Here is a 22,423-nt window from a genome sequence, read left to right on the forward strand (position 1 = left end):
CTTATCTTCTTCAGTATGCACACTCATTCGGTGAGACACAATCATAACCCTGATATCATGTTCAGCATTGCTGACATCATCCTGGTTCTTGCTGCTTCTATAGATGTGCTGAAATGATCAGATAAAGACAATGTTGAGCTTTACTCACAAATGTGATAATAAACTTGGATATAAAGCATGTGAAGCGCAAATTAATAAAATGTTATTACAAAATACGAGATAGCTTCGTGACAAGGCAGCAGAATACGATACTGTAGTGATCACACTGGGGTATTTAACGAAATCAACCCCAGTACACTCACTTTTCACATGTTGGTAGTGTTTAACGGTTCAGAATCAATGTGGTGGAACTAGCCATTCCACACAACTTAATGCCAGAAATTGTTTTCAACTGTCACTGTACTTTTCTATCTCCCTCCCACTCGTGTTTCTTTCCCTTTCTTCTGCACTCCTAGTCAAATGATTAAGGGTATGGCCTGCTTCTTCTCGTCCTCGTATGAGACTGTCCTCCTGCGTGGCCATCTGAAGTATGTGCATATAGGCAGACACAGACTATAATAATGTTCAAAGACTACACAACCTCTAGTGGTCATGAGAGCAACAGTGTGTGAAGAATAAAAGTAGCATCCATGACAATCATGTCATGTTGTAAAAAGAATGTATTTTAGCTCCAACATTGGTCCATTTCAAACCCAAACGGAGTAGTTTTTATTTGTAACCCTTATAATAACACCATGAGCCCAGCATGCCTCAAGCACTGCTGTAAACTGTTACTGTGCTGTATTGGCATCACCATCTGGTGAGTGAGCATCACCGTAGCATGGTTAGAAGTTAGAATTAATCTGCATGGTTAATCCACATGTTACAAAAAAATCTACATGCTTATAGTTTCCACATTTTTTATTCATGCCTTGCTGTTCCCATCATATTTTATGAACTCAGACCTACAGAAACATCTGTCAAGTGATATATTACCATCTCACAATTTACAACCATGGATTGTGGTACTAATATGTTTTGGACAAATGTATCCATTGCAAAATTTCTGACAAGACTGGTTTCAAACAGCAGCAGTAGATCATTTTAGGGTATTTATTAAGTCATTGTGTTCAGTCGGTAGAAGACTAGGTGTGAGGGTAACCATCTTGAGAAGATAAATGAATTTCCCCCCACATGGAATACTGAGAAATGTCTTCTGTTCTTTCCATTTTCACCATATGGTGTACCTGCCATATTGGAATAGTGCAAGTTGTTCCGCACTATTGTTGCGATAATGACAGGACAAGAGAATGAAGGGATTTTCAGTTGAGCTGAGTTTGCACATGGCCACAAAGTGATTTATTGCAGCATCTTTCACTGAGCTCTGTGTATCACTATAAGTTTTCTTGTTCAGTAAATCTGATCTGTAATCTTATCAAATGTCTAGCTGAGAGGATTGTTGGAATAGAATTAAAAAAAAAAATGACCAGACATCTGCAGGTACAAACACAGCAGCTGGCACTGGTTTACTGGATGCGCTCCTTTTGACTTTGACTTTTAAATATCATTTAATCCCAGAAAATCAGTCACAGTTAGATTCTCTACACAGTTGTTTTGAGGGATATGGAGATGCAGATAAAGAGATATTGAGTGAGGTAAGAGGTTTGAGGGGAAAAGCAGTTTGCTGAGTTACGGGTGAGTGCCTGTGGAGTACGCAGGAACCTTGCAGCTGGTTGGCCTTTGTTATGTGCATGAGCACATGAGCAAGGTACGGAGTGAGCCAGTGTTTGTGTGGGAGCCCCGCTCATATATAGTAAGCCAGCAGCAGCAGCAGCAGCAGCAGTACAGTGAAGCGTGCCCTGTGTCTGGATGTTAGCGCTGCCTCTCTCAGCTGTGGGACGAAGCCTTACTGTAGGTATTGACACACACAGACACACAGTGCTGATTTGATTGCATTCTCTTTTCTTCATTTATTTTTCTTGTTGGCAATTGATTTCTTTAGACTGATGTTTTGTGCTTTTTAGTGTGGAAATGTTTGTTGTGCAGGGAGCGTTCATTTATTCTATTTATTTCAGTCCTCAGGATCTGAGTGATGATGAGGGGATTAATACGTGCCAGAATCAAACCAAAATGTTTCCATTACTCCAGCATGCTTACTCATTTGAATGCCTATTTTCATAAGGAATTTCCATAACCCTTACCCTTGTTTGCGGTTATTACTCTAGCATTGCGAATAGAAAACACTGGCTATCGTCAAACTATGCAAGAGCAGGTGTTTTAGTGTGTTTGTATTTGTGGTGGGGGACAGCAGGGTGTAGGTGCAGTGGGTGTGTCGTGTCCGGTTTCAAATAGTGTGGAACCTGAGCAGGCTGCTAGTGTGACATGACACGAGCTAGACTGTAGGGAGGGAGGGAGAGAAGAAAGGAAGAGGTGAGGATTTGATCAGATAAAATTGTGGTTTCAGGGGCTTGGTGTTCTCAATGAAAAAAAAAAAACATGACTGATGGGTAGAGGGAAATGATTAGATGTAAAGGTGAATCTAGGAGAATGAGGCAAAGCAACAGAAAAGACATAGAAGTAGAGAAGATGAGAGAAATGAGAAGGGACTACAGCAGGTGAAAATAGTTGGGATAGCCTGAGGAAGGGGAAGAGAAATGGTCTAATGGGAAGATGTGGGATTTTCTATTCATGTTCCTCTTCAATAGAAAGGGTTGTTGGAAGACAGTTTGATAAATATTTCATAGCAATTGAGCATATTGAAAAAAAAAAGGAAAAAAATAAATAATTTTTACATGACCCCTCAAAATCTTTGTATTGTTTTATGAGAATCAAATGGGATTCCTTTGTTTTCTTTAAAGAAAAGTAACAGCAAGAAGAATGACAGCTTGTGTCTGATTAGTATTTCTGGTTGTACTGCATGAGTATCCCAGTACTGTACAGTGCATACATAATGAAAACCGTGGAGTTCTCCTGGGAGAGACTGATGGGTTTTCAGACAGTAGAGTTTTTTTTTAATCGTGTTTTCGAGGTGTTACTGAATCATTCATTTTGTTATATAAACTGCATTTACTTCATTAAGATACTTTAGGCGCCTTTACTTCAGTGCATTAATGATGTAAGTCTACATATAAAACATTAGATTAGATGTCACTAAATAGATAAATGTTTGGAGGTAATGAGATGCCCTGATGATTAGTGTATTCTACTGTATTCCTCTTTGCACTTTCATTAAAATATTTTTTTAAGGATTAAGAGTTAATCAGACAGTTTTTCAGTTGCATTACATTAATCCAACACTTATTGTGTATTGGGCTCCAAGTTGGGTTTAATTTGAATAGATTTAAAGAAATGTCCAAACAATGACTGATTACCCGTCAACGTGCCCTGCAGAGTTCATCAAACGTTAATACTTGCAGCCTTTGGGTGGTGTAAACACCCCAGCTGAGGAGACCTGGAGAGGAGGAGGCACTTGCTCTTCTGCAGATGTGATTGTTTGACTTCAGTGGTGCACTGCACTGTTTGTTGGCCTCTTGTTGTGGAGTGAAAACAGCTAGAATGCTTCACTGGTTATTAGTGTACCGTGTAAATAGATAGATATCTATAGATAGATATAGATGTATATATTTTTTATATATTTTTTTGCTCCAGGGTATTTAAAACACCAAGGGGCAAAAGACTCTCTCTTTTTCTTATATGCTTGCTTGTTGCCTTCAACTTTAAAGCTTGATTAGAAGTATTTGCTGGGCTTGTGTGTCAGTGTATCAGATAGATTCTTATTTGCTCCTCTTCTAACGCTCCTCTTCCCTGCTTCTTCTGTGTTTGATTTTGCTTTCATCACTTGGCACAGTGCTTCACATAAATCACGTACCAGTGATAGCTTGTTCCTCCTCTCACCTCTATATCCAAGGCATTTTATAACAGATGTAATTGTTTTCATCATATACAGTCTTGTTTCCCGTTGGTATTTTTGACACTGTGGAGGTGGCACAATAGTCTTTGATCCACACTGGTAACATGGTGTGTTGGGACAGCGTTAGCAGGCAGAGAGAAAAATCAGGATCTATTTGAGCTAATTTCTATCTATCTATCTATCTATCTATCTATCTATCTATCTATCTATCTATCTATCTATCTATCTATCTATCTATCTATCTATCTATCTATCTATCTATCTATCTATCTATCTGCATACCATCTGTCATTGTACTTGATATTTTATAGAGCAGGTGGTGTTGGAAAATATATACAAGAAATCTGTCTCAAAACACTACTGTCCAATTTTTGGAAGGTAGAAGCTGATATTGATGAATTAATTTATACAAGTGACCAAATAAAAGTTGTATTTAAACCTCAATTTACTGTGTCTGAGTAGCATTTACAAAGATACTGTTCAAACCGGATTTGCATTTCGACGTCAGGACTCTGATGGTGAGGGGAGGTTGAGCTTTCTGGGACATTTAATTCTGACAAGAATGACTTTATCATTTTCCAGGTAATGTCATTAAACTGTCAGCAAGCTTAATCTTCCAAGAGCTTTGAAGGTTTGATAGCAAAAAGAGGAAGAATATCCCATGAAATACTAAAAAGTGATAAAAGGATATTTCACTGTTTGTATGTTTGTAATGTAAGAGATAAAATGAACAAAAAAATAACAATGTTCTACATGAATTTAGTGAAATTGTAGATATGTAAAAAGCGCAAGATTTTTAATTTCACGCTATTTTGTATTCACATTTTGGGAACACCATTTAGTAAAATAGGATGTATATAAGGTCTAGAATATGAAGTCAGGATCAGAACGTGTTATTAGTAACAAGCTATAGCAGTGTTGACTAGCAGCAAGTTGTATACAAATACAGTGTAACATTATTTCTATACAAATGAATTATACACAGGACAGCAATAATTTAGAAGGTTAACATGAAGTTTTTCATAAGTCTACTATCCAAGAATAGTACCCAAACAGATAACGAAATACACATACAGTAAAGAGAGCCCAACAGATTAAATCATGTCAACAAACTTTTCAATAATTCTCACAAGAAACATGTTTATTTGTTCACGTGTTCAAAATGCAGCAGTGTCACAATAAATGTGAGGTTCTAATGTCTGCATATAGGAGCTTTCATGGAACATCAACCTGTGACCATGAAAATATTAGAATCTTTATAATATTTAAGCCAAATCATGTGTTTGTTTTTTTAATCACTAATCAATGCCATGTTTTTATTCATATCTAACCCTAACCAGGAATTTTTTTTATACCTAACCCTATCCAATCATGACTAAGTTGAAAAGTGAAAAATCTTTGGTCAGATGGGGCCCAAACTGGGTTCCCTGGGATGACACTCTATGGTATAACCCCACCTTCCACATGTCCTCCTACCTCCCTACCTCTAAGTGTCAAAAACTACCTCGAAAACAAAAGCATGATACTATTTGCAAAGAACATTAAAACCATGTAACATTTTTGTGGTGTTGAAAATGTAGCAATTTTACAATTTTAGAGCATGTGTGACAGTCAACACAATGAAATTATAGACATCTTCTGGTTTTAGGGTGTGTAACAATTTTGGATCCCAACAAGTGTTGTATTTTTACCATTTTTGAGCCCTATTGTGAAACTGCCACATTTTGCATTATGAACCAAACTAGCGACCAACTGTTAAGACCAACGTTTTTTATCTAATCAAGTCTGCCTTACATTACCCTTTCAAAAATTATTTGATATTTTCACATAGATATAGTTTATTATGGAGTAATATGTTTCATGATTCATTGCACCGCATGGGAACAGATCAGATTGAAGTAATGGAAGTCAAATAAATTGCAAATTTCTCTCTGCTCCCAGACTCCCTGTTTCACATATACTGTTGTTTTTCTGACTGGAACTCACATTATTTTTTCTATTAACAATATGGAAAGCATTGTGGAAAAACACTTGCTGTTGTAGCAGTTACATGGAGAACATGATACAAACAATATATCAAGTTGCACTAATAACTGTGAGTATGAATAACATAGTTACACTCATAATAAGCTATTGCTATTTGAATTTTTTACTTATAGTGTGGAAAAATTATATGTATTTATTTTAGGACTTTAAATTAAAGTTGTACTGTGGTTTGGATTTATGCTGCTAATTTAATGGCACTTTAACTTTTTTAATTAATTTTGAAAATAATATATGAGCAATCGATGATATAGCATTCATAGTTTTAAGATAAGAATTGATAATACATTACAGTTTTTCTCTATTGGTTTGGCTCATTTCTTGAAACAGAAATAACATTATCAAAATAACATGGACAAATCTCCAAACCACCTCGCAATTGTTCACAACAGAATGGCATTTCTCATTGCTTTCATCAAATTGCAATTGTCTTAATACATGTGTCAATTGTTTCAGTGCATCTCTGCAAAATATTAAGTACAAGTAGCCTACAGTTTGCACAGTTTGCCTACATTTAGCACATTTTCCAAGTGAATAGATTTTGGTGATCTGAACTGATTAGTTGATTCTTGGTCTAATGGTTCTTCTATCCAAAATATGTCGGCATGATTTCATTGTATAAATCATCACATGCACAGTAATCTGTTCAATTGTCAAAATGGGCCAAGAACATGATACCATCAATACCATATAGAATCTCATGTTATTCCCCTTTCCTTAATCCTATTGAGGAGTTCTGCTTGGAGGTGGAGAGTGTATGAGCATCATGCTCAAGACCAAAGATCCCTGCTCCATGCAACGGACGCTGCATGTTTAGACATTACAGGAGATCAGTGTAGGGGATGGTTGCGGCATGCACAGCGTTTCTTCCCGCGTTGCATTGCAAGGGAAAATATACGTTACAATGTTGATGAGAATCTGTGGCCAGACACACAGCAACGTCTGGAAAAGCCAGGAGGGTGAGGACAGTGGTCATGAGGGAGGGGCGGGGGAGGGGGAGGGGGAGGGTGAGGGGGAGGGTGAGCGGGAGGGGGACGACAGCGACCAGTAAAGTGTTGCTATAGTGTTTTCTGTAAGCTGCAGATTTATTTACAGTTTTGTTTGTGTTTATATTACAGTGCATGTGTGCTATGTATATTTTTCTTTTCCTTCTACAATACTATACTGTATGGAAGTTACGTACTTCACAGTATTTGTGTGAATAAAAATGGTTGGTATGAGTGTATTGTGTGTGCTTTGAGGCTACTCTTACTGTGAAACTTTTTTCCTTCAGTTTTATACACTATTGTATTCTTTTAGGTAGTCCTATGCCATAGTGACAAAACATCTAAACATTTTGACTTGTAGTGCTCACACAATGCAAAAAGGACAATGCATTTTGGGGGCACTGACTATTTGAATGAGAAAGAAACTTCATTTTGACACATGGATGAACTGTTTAGGGGGAGATATGAGCTTTTGCTGGTGAACCATGGTGTTTTGCTGAACCATTCAGTTTAGTTTTGCAAAAAGTACTAAAGAGTGTTGAAAACGTCCGGTCTGTTTCAAGAAATGAGCCTAGGCAATTGAGAAAGATCTTTGCAATTTAGGTGGCACTGACTCTTTTCATGGGAAAGAAATCAGGTCTGAAGCATGGGTGAACAGTTTTGGGAGAGATATGAGCTTTTGCAGGTTAGCTATGGTGTTGTGCTGAACTATAAGAGTGTTATGCCAACTGATCTTAGAGTTTTGAGAATGTAATTTTTGTTTCAAGAAATGAGCCAAACCAATAGAGAAAAACTGTAACAGGGATGCCCATAGAGTAGCAGATTTTTAAAGATACGGAAAACTAAACCCCTCATTACTGTATACAGTATGCACATGGTTGTGCTGGGTGGGAGATAAAAGTTCATTGGTGATCTTTTTGAACTGGTTTGTTTCTGCTGTGAAGCTGCTTAGCCAGCAAACAAAAGCTGAGATCAACATGTTCTTGATGTATGTGCAGCGCTCTGTGCAGAGCTGGTCAAGGCTTTGTTTGAGAGTCGTGTCAGCGTGATCTCAGATTGGCACTGACTCTGTCCTGGTTGACACGTTGGGTTGGCAGCAGGGCGACCAGCTTGTCTGTCTGCCATGTCAGCAACACTTGATGCTCTTGGCTTCATTCATCACCGCACCAAACTGGGTGGTAACAAACACAGGAAAAGCTTTCTTATGTTCTGCATCCTGCTAATATGTTTTTTGTGTTTGTGAGGGAGAAACTGGCTTTTGTTTTTCACTCTTATTTAGTGTCTGCCTGTCACTTCCATTACCTATTTACTTGTTTACATTTACATGTTTTATTTTTTTATGCTGTCTAGCTTTTCATTCTATCTGCTGTTTTGAGTTCATCAATCTCACGTTTTATTTCCCATTTTCCCTGATTTCCCCACTCCTCCGCCTCTACCTCTCACTCAGTGGTGATATTTCCTCTTCATTATTTATGGAGAACGGCTGTGTTGTGTAGCTGTCAGGTACAGCAGACGGGAACTGTTTCTCAAACATTTTCTACTTAATGGTTGGCAAGTTTGTGTATGACATTTGTCACATCATTTATCACGTGTGAATTCACGGAGGAATGGGTTGATAGGGTGGTTTGGTAGCCACCCTAACAACCCATTTCCTGTTTGAGAGAGACATTTTTCTAGTGATGCTGTGATGCACTAGGTTTGAACAGTGTTGACTGACTTTGTTTAGTTTTAATCATGAGCATCTGGCATGTCACATCTGTAACCAGAATAAAGGGATTTCCAGCTAACAAATCCCTCTGACTTGGTACCACATAACCAGAAGCCGTACTGCCACTGAAATTGAATTCCAAATTTGTTTTGTCATGACATGTCTGACCGCATACAAAAACCATGTCCATCTAATTCTTTAAAACTACAAATTTAGCTTTGCATTGTTTATCTGGTGTCGTGAATACTTTACAAGAAGGGCTTAAAATGGAAAGGCTTAATGTCATGCTTCTACTTTCACAGCCTTGTCCTCCATTTGACAAACATCATAGATTGTGTCTGACTCAAATGAATTTAAACATGCATTCACAACCCACAGATTGTACCACTAAATAATGAATCACTTGCAAGGTGTCAAAAGACACAAGAGGAAAGAGCTAGCAAGAAAGATGATAAAACATGTACAATAATCTATTTGAAAAAAATCAGTTTTTTAGATACTTCTTTAACTCAATGAACAAGTTGTTGTCAGATTTGTAAATTAGATTGGAAAAGGTAGTGGTTTACATCACATACACACTATGTATACACGCTCAAAGATTACAACTTAATCTAGCAAATTATGGGATGAACCAGGGAAAGAGACTCACCCTTTTTCTCTTCATCCCCCAAACACAAACCAGTGTTCCATCATAAACCAATGTAGGTCAAGCCGTGCTGCCCAGCTCAGACATCTGGTACAACTGGGAGGAAGGGTCTTCACACAGCTGGCATGGAACAGTGGAAACTGGGCTACTGTTCAGTGTATGAAGGTCAGAGCTTTCAGAGTTACAGAGAGGACAGCTAGGATGACAGATAGGCTGATCATCATATAAAGGATGATAATGATCATAATGTTAACTGGTCACAGCTCCTTTATTGTCAGGCAGGTGACATTCTATAAAAGGAACTCATGTTGTCATCACTTTCTGATGTAAGGCTTACCATAGTTATTTTATGTTAACAAGGTCTTGTTTTCCATGTACACACAGCTTGAACATAATCATGCACTGAAACTTTAAGGCACTGGATTGATAATTTAGATGGTTTCAGAAAAAAATCTTTTAAAATATAAGGAGATTGTGTCAGGTTTTCTAGAAAAGCAATCCTTGATATAGTGTTGTCTTTGAAAGGGATTTCTGTGATAATAATTCCAGCGAAAATGCATTTTTATTTTTTTGTTATTTCATTTTAATCAGTGAATAGTTATGTATATTGAAACCTACATAATTCCATCATTGTGTCCTAGGACAGTAAAAGCTGATTTGCTCTTCTATAAGCTTGACATCAAGGTGTGGATAATTCAGCAAATATCCCAACCCACTTTGGCAGGATGTATGTATATTGCACTGTTCAGGTTGTCAGAGGAACACACACAGTATATATATATATACAAGCAGCATAATACACAACTAGTGCTATTAAGTGAATACGCCACTACAAGTGCTTTGTTCGGGACCTTTTTTTGACAGATGGCCAGCACAAATAGTTATGTTCAATTCATATTTTCAATTTAACATGCCCAAATGAGATTTTTATATAAACTGATCATGAAAAAAATAGTCAGTCCATGTCATGATTGAGCATGTCTGCCTTTGAATGCCAGCGCACCAATAATACTACTTAAAAATTTAGGTTCAGACAACCAGGATTTCATATATAACAAACCAAAAAAGGCTTTCTGCCATATTGTAAGCTACGACAAGTCAAAGCTGAGAATTGGGAATTTTTTGTTTTTCTTTAACTTAGTCAAGCTCTTAGTCAGTTAGATTTATCTGAAAAAGGTTTGGCGTGCTCCTCTGGGTTGGGGGTAGGTTTTTGCCTCGAGTATCTCAGGATTTTGTTCACTAGAGATGGTAGGATGGAGTGAGAAAGACTTTGAGGGCATTGCACTGGTCTGTTGTGGTGAAGAAGGAGATGAGCCAAAAGGCATAGCTTTTGATCTACTGGTCCATTTACTGACATGCCAACCCTTACCTGTAGTCACAAGATTTAGGTAGAGACAGAAAGAATGAGATTGGAGACACAAGTGCATGAGATAAGTTTCCTTTGGAGGGTGTCTGGGATCAGCCTTATACAGGGAGTGTAGAGCTTGTGCTCCAGGGGGAACCACATCGAGAGGAAACCCCGGACCCAAAACATCCTGGAGGGAATATGTATGACAGAGCAAAAACCTGAACCTCTTGCCCCCTCAACCTGACTTTTGGTAAGCACAGGAAAATGGATGGATGTATGGAAATATAAACCTATAAGCAGAGTGCTATTTTGTGATTTGGCATCAGAACATGAAAAAAAAAAAAAGAACATGTCAAATATGGTACCGAGGTATTTGTACTCCTCCACAAGCTCAACGGGCTCTCCACGGATAATAGTCTATTTGCAAAAATATGTGTACAAAAACACCTTCTCACCTTGTAAGGACTTCTCCAAGTTTTCGTGCTATACACTAGTGTTCACGTCTATCAGATTAATGTCCTCTGCTTGTTCTTGTAATTATATCCTCTGGATTATGAAAGATTAATTTTTCACAGTAAAACAGCAATTTTACACAAGAGCTATCATTTAGTTAAGAGTGTTGTCATTCATTCCCCCAAAAGTAGTATGTTCATGTAACATATGTATAAAGAGGTATTGATTCTGATCATGGATGGATTCATGCTGATGACTATAAGATGATAATCTTCTGGAAGTTATTCACCTGATCAACAGGTGCAGTACTACAGGTCAGTGAGGAGCTCACTGTTGTTTATGGTGAAGGAGGAGTTTATTGCATAGAAAATGGAAAGATTACTGAATCCTTCAAATCCATGCTACCTTTACATAAACCTAACATGATTACAATAAGCTTACTGTAACTTCCCCTTGTAACAAAACTGTAGGTTTTCCACACGCTTTGTGGGTTGATACAGTTTGTCACTGTTGACACGACTACCCTAGCACCTCTTCAAACACATAACTTAGTGTTTCAGCTGTCATTTCACCTACTGCATCAGAAGATTAATTAATTTAGTAGGGAACCAGAGAGTGAAGAAGGTTGCACTTTGAACAGCAGACTGCTTACCTATTATGAAGAAAAGAAAACACCAAAGAAAGCTCATTATGTAGTTGAGTGGCTGTTGGCTGACTACTCACTATGCTTCACTGACCCTGTTTAATTTCACTTTACACATTTCCTGGCTGTACATACTCAGGAGACAAGATCCTCAGTAGTTGGTCCTGAGACCATGACATTTACTGGAGTACCTGTTTGGCTAGGACAGCCTAATGCATTGCATTTTATTTCTCAAGGTTTTGTGACTTGCATGGTGTGATACTTACTTACACGTATAGAATATTTGCATATCAAAATAAGTACGAGTCACAGGCATTCGAAAAGACGTGTTGTTGAGAGACTGATTCAATCATGAGGCCTTTTTGAAAGAGAGAGGAAAAAAGTGGAATTAGGAGGGGAGGAGGGATGACAATGGTAGTGAAACAGGGTTCATATGTCACTGATGAAATGATGACACTTTGTGTTGCTGACACTTTTAGGATCTGTGACTAAAGCTGACTGGAAATGCATCTCAGTCAGTAATGTGGCGATTAAGTGCAACAATTAGGTTATATTAATTGTGTAATTCTTTGAAGGATGATAGCTAAGGGAATTTTTTCATCAAAAGGATTGTTTTCTTTATTACTCTTAACATCATTGTCACCACAGAAAAGTGCTGCTCATTGTAAACGTTAGAGGATTTTGTTTATTCGGGTTTTACTGGCTGTGAGTTACTTTCAAAATGCACATGGATGTAAATCTTAAACGCTAAGAAAAAGCTTTTATATTGTACGTTATAATGACATCAGTTCATTAGAAATTTATGTAGGACTTGCACAAAAGCAGTGGAAGGTTTTGAAGAAATATACAGCGGGAAACAACCTCAGTCTCCTACACTGTTTTCCTCCCCCGTATGTTCTATTATTAGAGTGACTACAAAAAAGATGCATTTCTAGCAATTCAATAGGTTTCACTGGCAGACCTCAAGAGCCTTCCTTACAGTGTGTGCTCCGTGTGCCATACTGTTTGTGTGTCAAATACGTACGTAGTGGGAGCTGCAAAGCATCTTACTTAAGTTAGAAGATTGGGTCAGTGTTTAAGCTCTGTCTGTTACAGAGTTAAAAGGAAATGGTAAAACTAATGCCCTTTAATGTAGTCCAGTTAATGCATATCCTATTTTTTTCCTGTTTGTACAGATGTTTAATGTCTGATGCTGTCTTTACATGTCTTGTAAACCTTGAAATACCTGTGTTATTGATGCCTACATAATGGATGCCAACCTGTTCTGAGCAGGCAAAGCTTTTAAAAGGCCGTGTGGTAGAAAATGAATCGTTAGAGAAGTCAGGAGATCACTGGATTAGCCTGGCTCATGCAATTTTTATGTTCATGGTGGAAAACACAATAAATACAATTTAGGCAAACATCTTCTTTACATCATGAAATATAATTTATTTTGAATTTGCCATTTGCTCCTATTAATAATTCCAATTTCATTTATTGTTTTATTTTATGTTTGCATGTTAATATGCATTAGTTCAAGCATATGCATGTTTTCATCCCTGCTCTTATCAATATCTTTAACAAGACAGTAATTATAGGTTAGTTTCAAGACTGTTAATGAACTGCAAGGGAGGGCCACTGAAATGTAATCAGATTTTACTTCCAGACACACTCATGACCTCAGAATAAAGGGCCTGCATCATCACGTCGGTGTAGTTTAACAGCATGGTGTAGAAAGCAGGATCATCCATCTCACTATCGACAAACATGACTGCCGAAGTGCATCTGTCAACAGCTGCGTGTCAAATATTGCGTCCCTGAACAAGACACCGCTGTATCAGTTGATGAGAACACAAATAAAGACAAATTAGTTTAGATTTTGACTAGAGTCCTGGAAATGTTTTTTGTTCATTTGGTCTTTGTTAAATTATTTAATTTGGTCGGACTGCCAAAACTAAAGCCACGACAAAACTCTTGGCAGTTTGCAGCCGATACACCAATTTGTATTTTGACTTTTTTTTTTTTTCAGAGTGTTTAGTTTCAGAGCATGTGAACAAATTGTTTTGTTTTGCCGGCATCGTGCCACCCAGATCACATATTTCACCAAACTGCATCTTTGTGTTTCTGTGTGTTTTTGATGTTTCCTAGTTTTTGGAATCATTTAAACGGTTCTATCAATTTGATTATTTGCCCCCCATAAGATCAATATTAGTTATATTTAGATAGTCCCATTTCATTTGAGAGACTCATAACGTGGTTTGATTAGTGTGCATTAGCAAAGCTTAACATTTAAACCAGATTCCAGATGGCTTTTAGGAGCTCCTGGGAACTTTATTGTTGCATTTCTATTGATTTAAAAAAAAAGAAAGTGATTTTTGTAGAAACAATGATAAAGTTTGACACAAGTAAACGAGACATTTAGTTATTCCTTTGCTAGAATGTTCTTAAAAAACAAATTTTTCATGCAAAAATGAATGAACAGAACTTCCTACCTTTTAAAGAGGAAATTACTTGAGGTTTTTCATTTGGTAGCAGGAAGTGACTCCTCTACTAACAGAAGGAGAACTGCCATTATGTCCCTGTTAATGAGAAAGCAGAAATAGGTTATTGTTATGCAGGAATGGAAGTGCAGAGCCTGGAAATGACCTGCCATCCCTGTGAGAAACGAGAGTCTGGCTCCATACAGTGCCCAGGGCAAACTACAGGCTTCATCCTCCATGAAGACTCAACTGTTATGACAGGTAGTCCCGGATAAAATTAGGATTTATGGTTGATATCCCAAAAGGGCGCTTTTCTTGGCAGCTCTGTTATGTGCTGCTTTTTACTTTTAAATGTAAAATTGAAACATTCAAACAATCAATTTTTCACTTTTGTCAAGCAATAGTCAAAGTCAAACTTTAAAGCTTGACATTTAGATTAAAGCAATTGTACATTTTAACCAAATAATATACAATTTTGTAAATGTTATGATCCCTATTACCTATAAATTAATATATTAAAGATATATCTGAGACCAATCAAACATTTCTTACTGGAATTATATATTAAAAAGCTGTGTGCGTTTCTTTGGAAAGTTATTTGTGGAAATGTCTGTAGAGTTTTTGAAACAAAGGAGGTACAGTATGAGAAAAAAGTGGTTGATAATGAAGATCAGATATGTTAGTTATTTACTGTTTACCTACATAATACGTGACAGCTGGTATCAGATACCAGATAAATACCTAGTGTGTCAGGGATCTTTCTTATGGATTGCAGGTATACAAGCAATTCAAAAGCCTCTTTACAACTGTAGGACCCACCAGTAGGCTCTGAGTCTTCACCTAACAGAGAAGTTAGTGTCATCCTCTGAATATACTGCTCCCTTCTAGGAAACCCAAAGTTCAGGCAGCAAGGAATTGGGGAATGTTGTGGTCAAAGTCTAGATTCGATCTGCACATAGGTAGCCTTCACTTGATCAAATATTTCATGTGAATTGGCCAAGCATCTTCTCCCAGAGTCTGGGTAGCACTCTTGTCAGTGTGTGGAAATTGGTGGGATGTGAGTGCGTTGCTGGCAAAGAGCCACGGACGCCTGTTCAAGCTAAGTGCTGGAAAGGAATGGAATATTATGAGCTACTAGATGACCAACTCTATCGTTTGCCACATTGCATTTAGAGTTTAATGTTTAATGATAATGACTAAAATATCTCATGTTCAGTTCCAATCTGCTTCATACTACCTGTTACTGGTTTTATGTTAAATGATATCTCTCTTTATACTACTAAAGCTGTTACCTTAATCAAGCTTTGAAATTATACAGTATGTGTGGATCTGTGAGAGTTCTGTTGTACAGTGCAAAATAAGAGTCAGCAGAAGTGAAACTGTTTGACTAAATGGTTTGTATGGATTTATAACATCTACAGGATTCAAACATCTCTCTCAGCAGTATTTCAACATAATCTACTCCAAACACTTTAATACGCTACCTCTTAGACTATAAACAGCATCTATAACTAGTAGTGTCTAACTGGAGTCTTTTAGTGTTCTGCAAGAGCGAGTTATCATTTGCTCCTCTTGAGATAGTGGTAAAATCCAACATTGCAATTGCTATCTGCACTGCAAAGTTAAACCCCATTTTTCTCGACAAAGTCATTTTTAGTTGCTTGTCCAGTTTTGATTTAGATTTTCTGGCTTTTTTTTGTCATTTGATTCTGCTATTACCCATAGGTATCATCAGGTGCCTTTCTACCATCTCCAAGTTACCACCTGTTCCTTATTATCATTACTCACCTGCACCTATTCATCCAATCCTCCCTCCTAGCATAAATGTTCCTTGGCTCTCACTGTTCCCTGCCAGTTCATTGTTGCGGTTATCCTGTGGTTCTCTGTCGTCTTTTCCTTGAGGTTACTCTCTCAGTTAGTCTTGAAGTTAGCTAGTTCTTCTTTTGTTCGTGTTACTTTCTGTTTGCTGTGTGTTGTGTAGTTGTGCCTTTATGTTCCGTTATAATAAAACCACACTTCATCTTCACTGCCTGACTGCGCCTCCTTCTCCTGTTGTCTTGCATTTGTGCCTTTTCTCTCCGAGCTTTTTCTGCATGAATCATGTTGCCGAATAGCTCGGGCACGGGCACTGTCCTGTGTTGTTCTCCAGGGATTATTCAATGTAAATGTAACACACCTGAAATATTGGCTAAAGCCAAGTATGTGTTGATATGTTTTGGTGCACTAATATATGTTTTAAATAAGAGTTTTAATAAGCATCTAATGTAATGTATTGTATTTCTAACATTGTAGACAACTTGTTATATGAACTTTTATTTTGTTGACGGAGTATTATAGCTTCCTATACGGCCTGCTGTTCGGTTGACAGGGTAACCAGGTTGTCATGGGAACGGAGGGGAGAGTGTGCGAGGGGATTGTTAACGGAAGAGACATTTTTCGATACGGAGTTGGAAAAGAGTTTAATTAGTTATTTTTAAGTCAACATGTCAACTACAGACGTTTAGGAGAAAGAGCAGTTCGACACACTGTCTTTCTGTGTCCGTTTGGTTTCAGTTCATGAGTTATGTTTTTGTTTGAGAAGTTTAGTTCACTTTCTACCGTTTGACAGTTGGATACTTTCTACCGTTTGACACTGACAGTTGGATAATCTATCTAACGAACGGCCAACTACGGAGACTCCACTAGCCTGTTAAGACCGGGTCGCGGTGTTAAGACCAACAGAGGAGGCTACTTCATGTCAGAAAACCATTGCCTTGGATGGTCATGGAGTCGGTACTCGGGTGACATCGGTGGATGTTGCGTTTGTGGATACGAGGTGGATTACCTTGTCGGCTGTCTGTGAGTAAGCGCTTCAGGTCAATAGACGGTATGAGCTCCATCGCGCGCCATCAGGGTACCCACAATAACTTTGCTTAACCCCGGCCGGGTATTTTTCTTTTTCTTGTTTGTGTATTGTTTGTGTAATGCAGTGTCCTGCATTTCTTGCCATTGTGTTTGGGCTTATCAGTTTCAACTATGGGCTCAAATAAATGGTTGTCAGTTTAATATAACTTACGTAATGTTTCACTCTGTTTTATTTATGTGTGATTGATCAGCTAAAATATGAGCAGTGTGTGTTAAATGAATCTCTGAGGTGTAATTCAGAGTGGGGGCTCGAGAGCACAACCTTAGAAAGCACAGCAGTCATCAGTAACCATTCCTACTGTTTACCCCAGGCCTCTGATAAAGTGAGTTATCATCTCTAGACCGTTAATAGCTTAACGCCATACAATGCTGATGAGCAGGTTGGTTATATAAACATAAAGTGCTCTGCTCATTGAATCCATCTGGATCGATGAGAGAACTCCAGTTTGCATTTCATTGCGGTGCTTGATGTTATTTATTCCTGCAGACATGTATACACACATGCACATGTGTACACTACCCATGATCTCATTGAATTTTAGGCTAATTTATATACAGCATGCACCACGTTAATAAGGAGTTTTATCAAAAAATTGTGTTCAGAAACAGATAATTGTAATCTTACATATTTTATGTGTATCCTGTGTTATAACAGAATCATTGCATTGCAAAGAAATTGCAGTTCTACTACACGTGTATTTAAACTTACTGGTTTTGTCAACTTCAAAGATTCATGAAACGGAGAGCAGGTGGAGTGGGGGGACCTTGGTTATAACCTCTATTCTCCTCCATTATTGTCATTCTGAAGGTGTGTGTGCACTGTGTCTTTGAGGTATGTTTCCGTCTCAGCTGAGGTGTGGTCCGAGGTCTACTGGACTCAGGAGATGGCATAAAGGTTGATTTTTCTGCTCTGAGTGTGTCCCAAAGGACAGTCAGTGAACAAAATAGCTGTTTCAAGACCAATAATGTGTGTATGTCTGTACTGCTGTCCATATGAGTTTCCACAAAAATTGTATCCTTGACTCTAACTACCACGATTGTTCACTGAAACAGCGTGTGCTGTAAGCAAATCAGATTCAAATCCCATGCCCCCTAACCCTAAAGGATTTTTGTTTATGAATCTGACTAACAAACAGTGACTACAAGAGGCACACTGTGCAACGCTCACAATCCCAGGTATGCTCTATCCTCCCACACACACACACACACACACAGATTTTAGTCACAGTGAATAAATGCTCTGTTAACCCAAAGTTTATCCCATCCAATTCTACAACAGCTCGTCTCCATCCCTGATTGCTCACATTTCTTCTCCAGATGTTTGTCAAGTAAATGCACTTGCTACCAAAATGTCTTTTTCATGGAAATGGATAAAAGATAAATCACAGTGATATTCATTTTAGAGTATATATATTGTATTTCCATGGATTGATTACTGTTGCTGGTGAACAGTGCTGCACCCTCATGTTCCTGTAACACCATTATGCCACACATAGTTTGTAACTAAGTAGAACACATAGCAAGGGCGTGGTAGAATAAATGAATAAAACAATTACTATCATTATCATTCTTATTTTCTAAGATTCAGAATCGATTCACAATTATCTAAAAAAACTATTTTTAAAACCTTTAGTCTAGTCTGTTTGGCAGTCTTCAGTTAAAGCAATTGAGCTTTTGGGGGTGGTCTGTGGCATAGTGGGTTGAGCAGGCGCCCCATGAACAATAGGCTATAGTCCTCGCTGCAGCTGGCCCCGGTTTGAGTCCCGAATCGGACGGCCCTTTGCTGCATGTTGTTCCCCCTCTCTCTGCTTCCTGTCTCTCTCCACTGTCCTATCCAATAAAGGCATAAAAAGCCCAAAAAAATACTTAAAAAAAAAAAAGAAAAAAGCAATTGAGCTTTGGATTTTAGTGTTTATGGGCAGAAGAAGCTGGACATGACTCATGTAATATGCAAGGTATGCAAAATGAAAAGTTATATTTACTAATATACTAATATTCAAGTGGATATTCAACACCAGTTTCTCATTTCCCTTGGCCTCTTTTTTTTGGTGTTTTACAAGCATGTATTAATTGTATATTAACTTTCTGTAGGGCTCAGATTCTCGATTATGTTCTGTCGGTGGATCAGGGCAATAATGTTCACTTTGTTCACGCAGTGAGATGCACCTTAGAATGCATTAACAGGTGTGTGAGAACAGTTGAAAACAATGCTACTCAGTGAAACATTGGAAGCAATTTGCACATTTCTTCTTCCATTGTGCATAATTTTAATAAATGAATAGATTTATCTTGAGGAATTTCACTGCATAAAGGTGATCTCTGATCTCTGATTCTTTTTATGGGTTGATTTTTTTATTACTAAGAAAGTCTTGGCTCCCTTTTTGAGTATCCTCTGATATGGCACTGCATTTCTCAAGCATTACAATGTGGAGTTACATTTAGAAATCGTCCTTAAATCTTTACTGTTAAAAAAAGCTTTATTTTAACCAGAGGTGGCATCAACTTCTCTAGACTTTAGGCATCTGGGATAAACTGTCACAAAGTGGAAAGTTGCACTGTAGCCAGAAAATCAGTTTTCCAAGTCTGTTTTGAATTAAATGAATGCCTGGTGCTCCAGATTAAAGATGAGAAAGGAGCACACAAACACAAAAGTCAGCCTGATATGCTTTGACTAGTTTATATTTTAAGGCAGTCAGCCATTTCTCTGGAGGGAAACAGTGTTGTCAACAGTTACAGGAAAGGCTGTGACAGCCTCATTAAGAGGCGCATTGCGATGCCTGTGTTGATGAGAAGTTTTCTCTCTCCATTTTGTCATTTTCACCCTCACTCATTTTTAACCCTACTCAAGCTCTTTGCCTCTTCTTAATAGGAGTTCCTCTTGTGCTGTAGCCTTGTTAGTCTTTAGCAGTCTCCTGGTGGCCCTCAAGTCTTTTCTTCTGTAGTTATTCTTAGCCTCAGCTCCAAGTAAGATAGCTGGTGAGATATGACAGGATTGCCCTCGCATGGATTATCTAATGGAAGGAGAGATGACTGAATGCAGTGGAAGAAAATGTGGAAAAGCTCCAGTAGGAAAGCCCACTTGTGGGTCTCAGATGTTAGTTTGCTTCATTGTGTGGCTTGCAAAAAGGCTTCTACATTCAAGCCAGTGGGCATTCAGACCTTAAAGCTACAGCATGACATACAAAACCAAGGAGATGACCCTGTCCAAAACACTCCTGCTGGGAGGTTTGCCATGGAGGCTAGTTATAAGTATATCATGCAGCATACTTGTATATTGTATAGTGCACAATGACATTTTCCAATGCATGAATCGTTTCTCCTTACAGCAGCATCATTTTCTTTTTACATTTTGGACACGAGCAGCAAACATATACCCACCTAGAATGCAATTAAAGGAATTACCTTCAAATTAATTAAAGACCAAAAAGCAGAATGTCCTCAGGTATTTATTCAGATATTGACTGTCGGAATCGCAATGTAATTTTGAGATTCTCAAGAGTCTGATGCCTCCTTTTGTGTGCTGATTATATGTGTATATATGAAAATGCACATTTAAAGTACAACATTCCCTAAGCCTTTTAAATAGTTAATAAGCTTAAGTAAATAGCTTAAGTTCGCTACTTTTCTGACTTTGTTTGTCTGTCATATGTCTTTCCTTTCTGTTTGTTAATTTCCCTTTTTTTTTTTTTTTTTTTACTTTTTGGCCTCTATTAGATATAAATAATAGTTATAAAATATAAATGAATAATCTGGACTGAACTGGTGTACACTGTATCTGTATAACTTGTTCTTATATCTTTTGTAAATGTGAACTTCTTGTGTTCACAGGGCATCAACATGGTTGGGCCTAGTAATGCAGAGCTCCTGCCGCAACCTCCTTTTCCAGCCATGTACCAGTTGGATATTGTTCTAAAGAAAGGGAAAAACCTCGCCATAAGAGATCGAACAGGTAGGAGATCTGTTTATTCTTCCTCTTACCTCATTAGTACTGAGGTTTATGTGGACAGACAGTTTGAAGAGCTCACTCAGGCCTTTATCTGTCCCACCTAATGAAAGTGACCCTATCCTCGTCAGTTTCTTTCTAAATTGAATTGTCACCGGCACACTGTGACACCCGGAATGCTAATATCCTCAGACAATTCAACTGCTTTATGCCTTATGGGCAAGATCAACTGGGAGAAAGCTGCGGTTCACACCCAGCACACACTGGAGAGATTACATATCCCATATAGCCTGGGAACGCCTCGGTATCCCCCAAGAGGAGCTGGACCGTGTTGCTGGGGAGAGGGATGTCTGGGTTTTTCTCCTGGACCTGTACCTCCATGACCTGACCTTGAATAAGAGGAAGATAATGGATGGATGAATATCTAGAAATGCCAAAGACAGCAGAGTGGCACATCATAGAAGTTTAATGGATGCCTGCAATTCTATGTCAATTATAGACAACTTTCTGTCTTCTGTCAGCAGGCAATTATGCTTTTAAAGGTGCTGAGGCCAGTCACCAAAAACAAGTAAAGCTATTGATTTACACATTAATTCTCAATGACTGTGGAAAGAGTTGTAATGGATGATGCAGTCTCATTAGTGGTAGAAGTGACCATGGCAACAGGTCAGAATCAGATCCTTGCTCTCTTCTGTACATTTTGCCCATTTACCTGATCGTCCAGATAATGAGCAGGGAGCTGCTGAGCTCACCTGTCTGACCAAAAGCCTTTCAGACATCTCATTAGAGAATGAGAGAAAGGGAAAGACAGAGACCCAGGCAAAAAAAATAAAAAATAGACTGAAACCAGTTTGAGCAACATTTCAATAGCTACCAAGATTTATGTTAAAAGCCTTGCTTCTAAATGCATACAAAGACCCTTCCCTTAAAATATATGCATCTATTTAGGCTAAATCTTGTGGGGTTGTAAAGTGTTGTACTGTAAGGAGAGTAATATTTCATTTTGGGTTGATTTCTTAATTACTATACAGTCTTGGCTCCTTTTTGAGGCATTTAGACTGATCAAGAACTGAACTGTCAGATGAAAGTTGTTTATCAGAGAGGAATTTTATTGAGCCACTGATATGAATGATAAATTATAAGAGTAGTTCCCAGTTTATTTGCAAAAACATCTTCTTAGAAATATGTGTTTAATGTCAAGTTACTCATATGTGGGACTGAGAGTAAAAAAAACAATTTGAATCCCAAAATCATATCGTAAATTGTATAGTGGTTTGAATTTTAGTTGCAGCCATTTGCTGTACAACATTATGCTTCTCTCTTCCACATTAAAGGCTGTGCTCGGTCATCTTTTCACAGTGCAATGTTTTGTTGAGGAACCTTCTTTCTCACATTTATGTA

General features: G+C 38.0%; 1 protein-coding gene across 5 annotated transcripts in view; it reads left to right on the forward strand.

Annotated features, from left to right (window-relative positions):
• Positions 1 to 22,423, forward strand: part of mctp1a (multiple C2 domains, transmembrane 1a) — a 135,914-nt gene that overhangs the window by 20,933 nt on the left and 92,558 nt on the right. For 4 of the 5 annotated variants that reach the window (XM_075468735.1, XM_075468737.1, XM_075468736.1 and 1 more), the window contains exon 2: positions 20,908 to 21,028. In XM_075468735.1, coding sequence (XP_075324850.1) covers positions 20,908 to 21,028 — 121 coding nt within the window. Of the gene's footprint in view, positions 1 to 1,804; positions 1,891 to 20,907; positions 21,029 to 22,423 lie in introns of those variants that run through there. The other variant, XM_075468739.1, reaches the window with a different exon arrangement.

Source organism: Odontesthes bonariensis, chromosome 6 (genome assembly GCF_027942865.1).
Source record: "Odontesthes bonariensis isolate fOdoBon6 chromosome 6, fOdoBon6.hap1, whole genome shotgun sequence".
NCBI lineage: Eukaryota > Metazoa > Chordata > Actinopteri > Atheriniformes > Atherinopsidae > Odontesthes > Odontesthes bonariensis.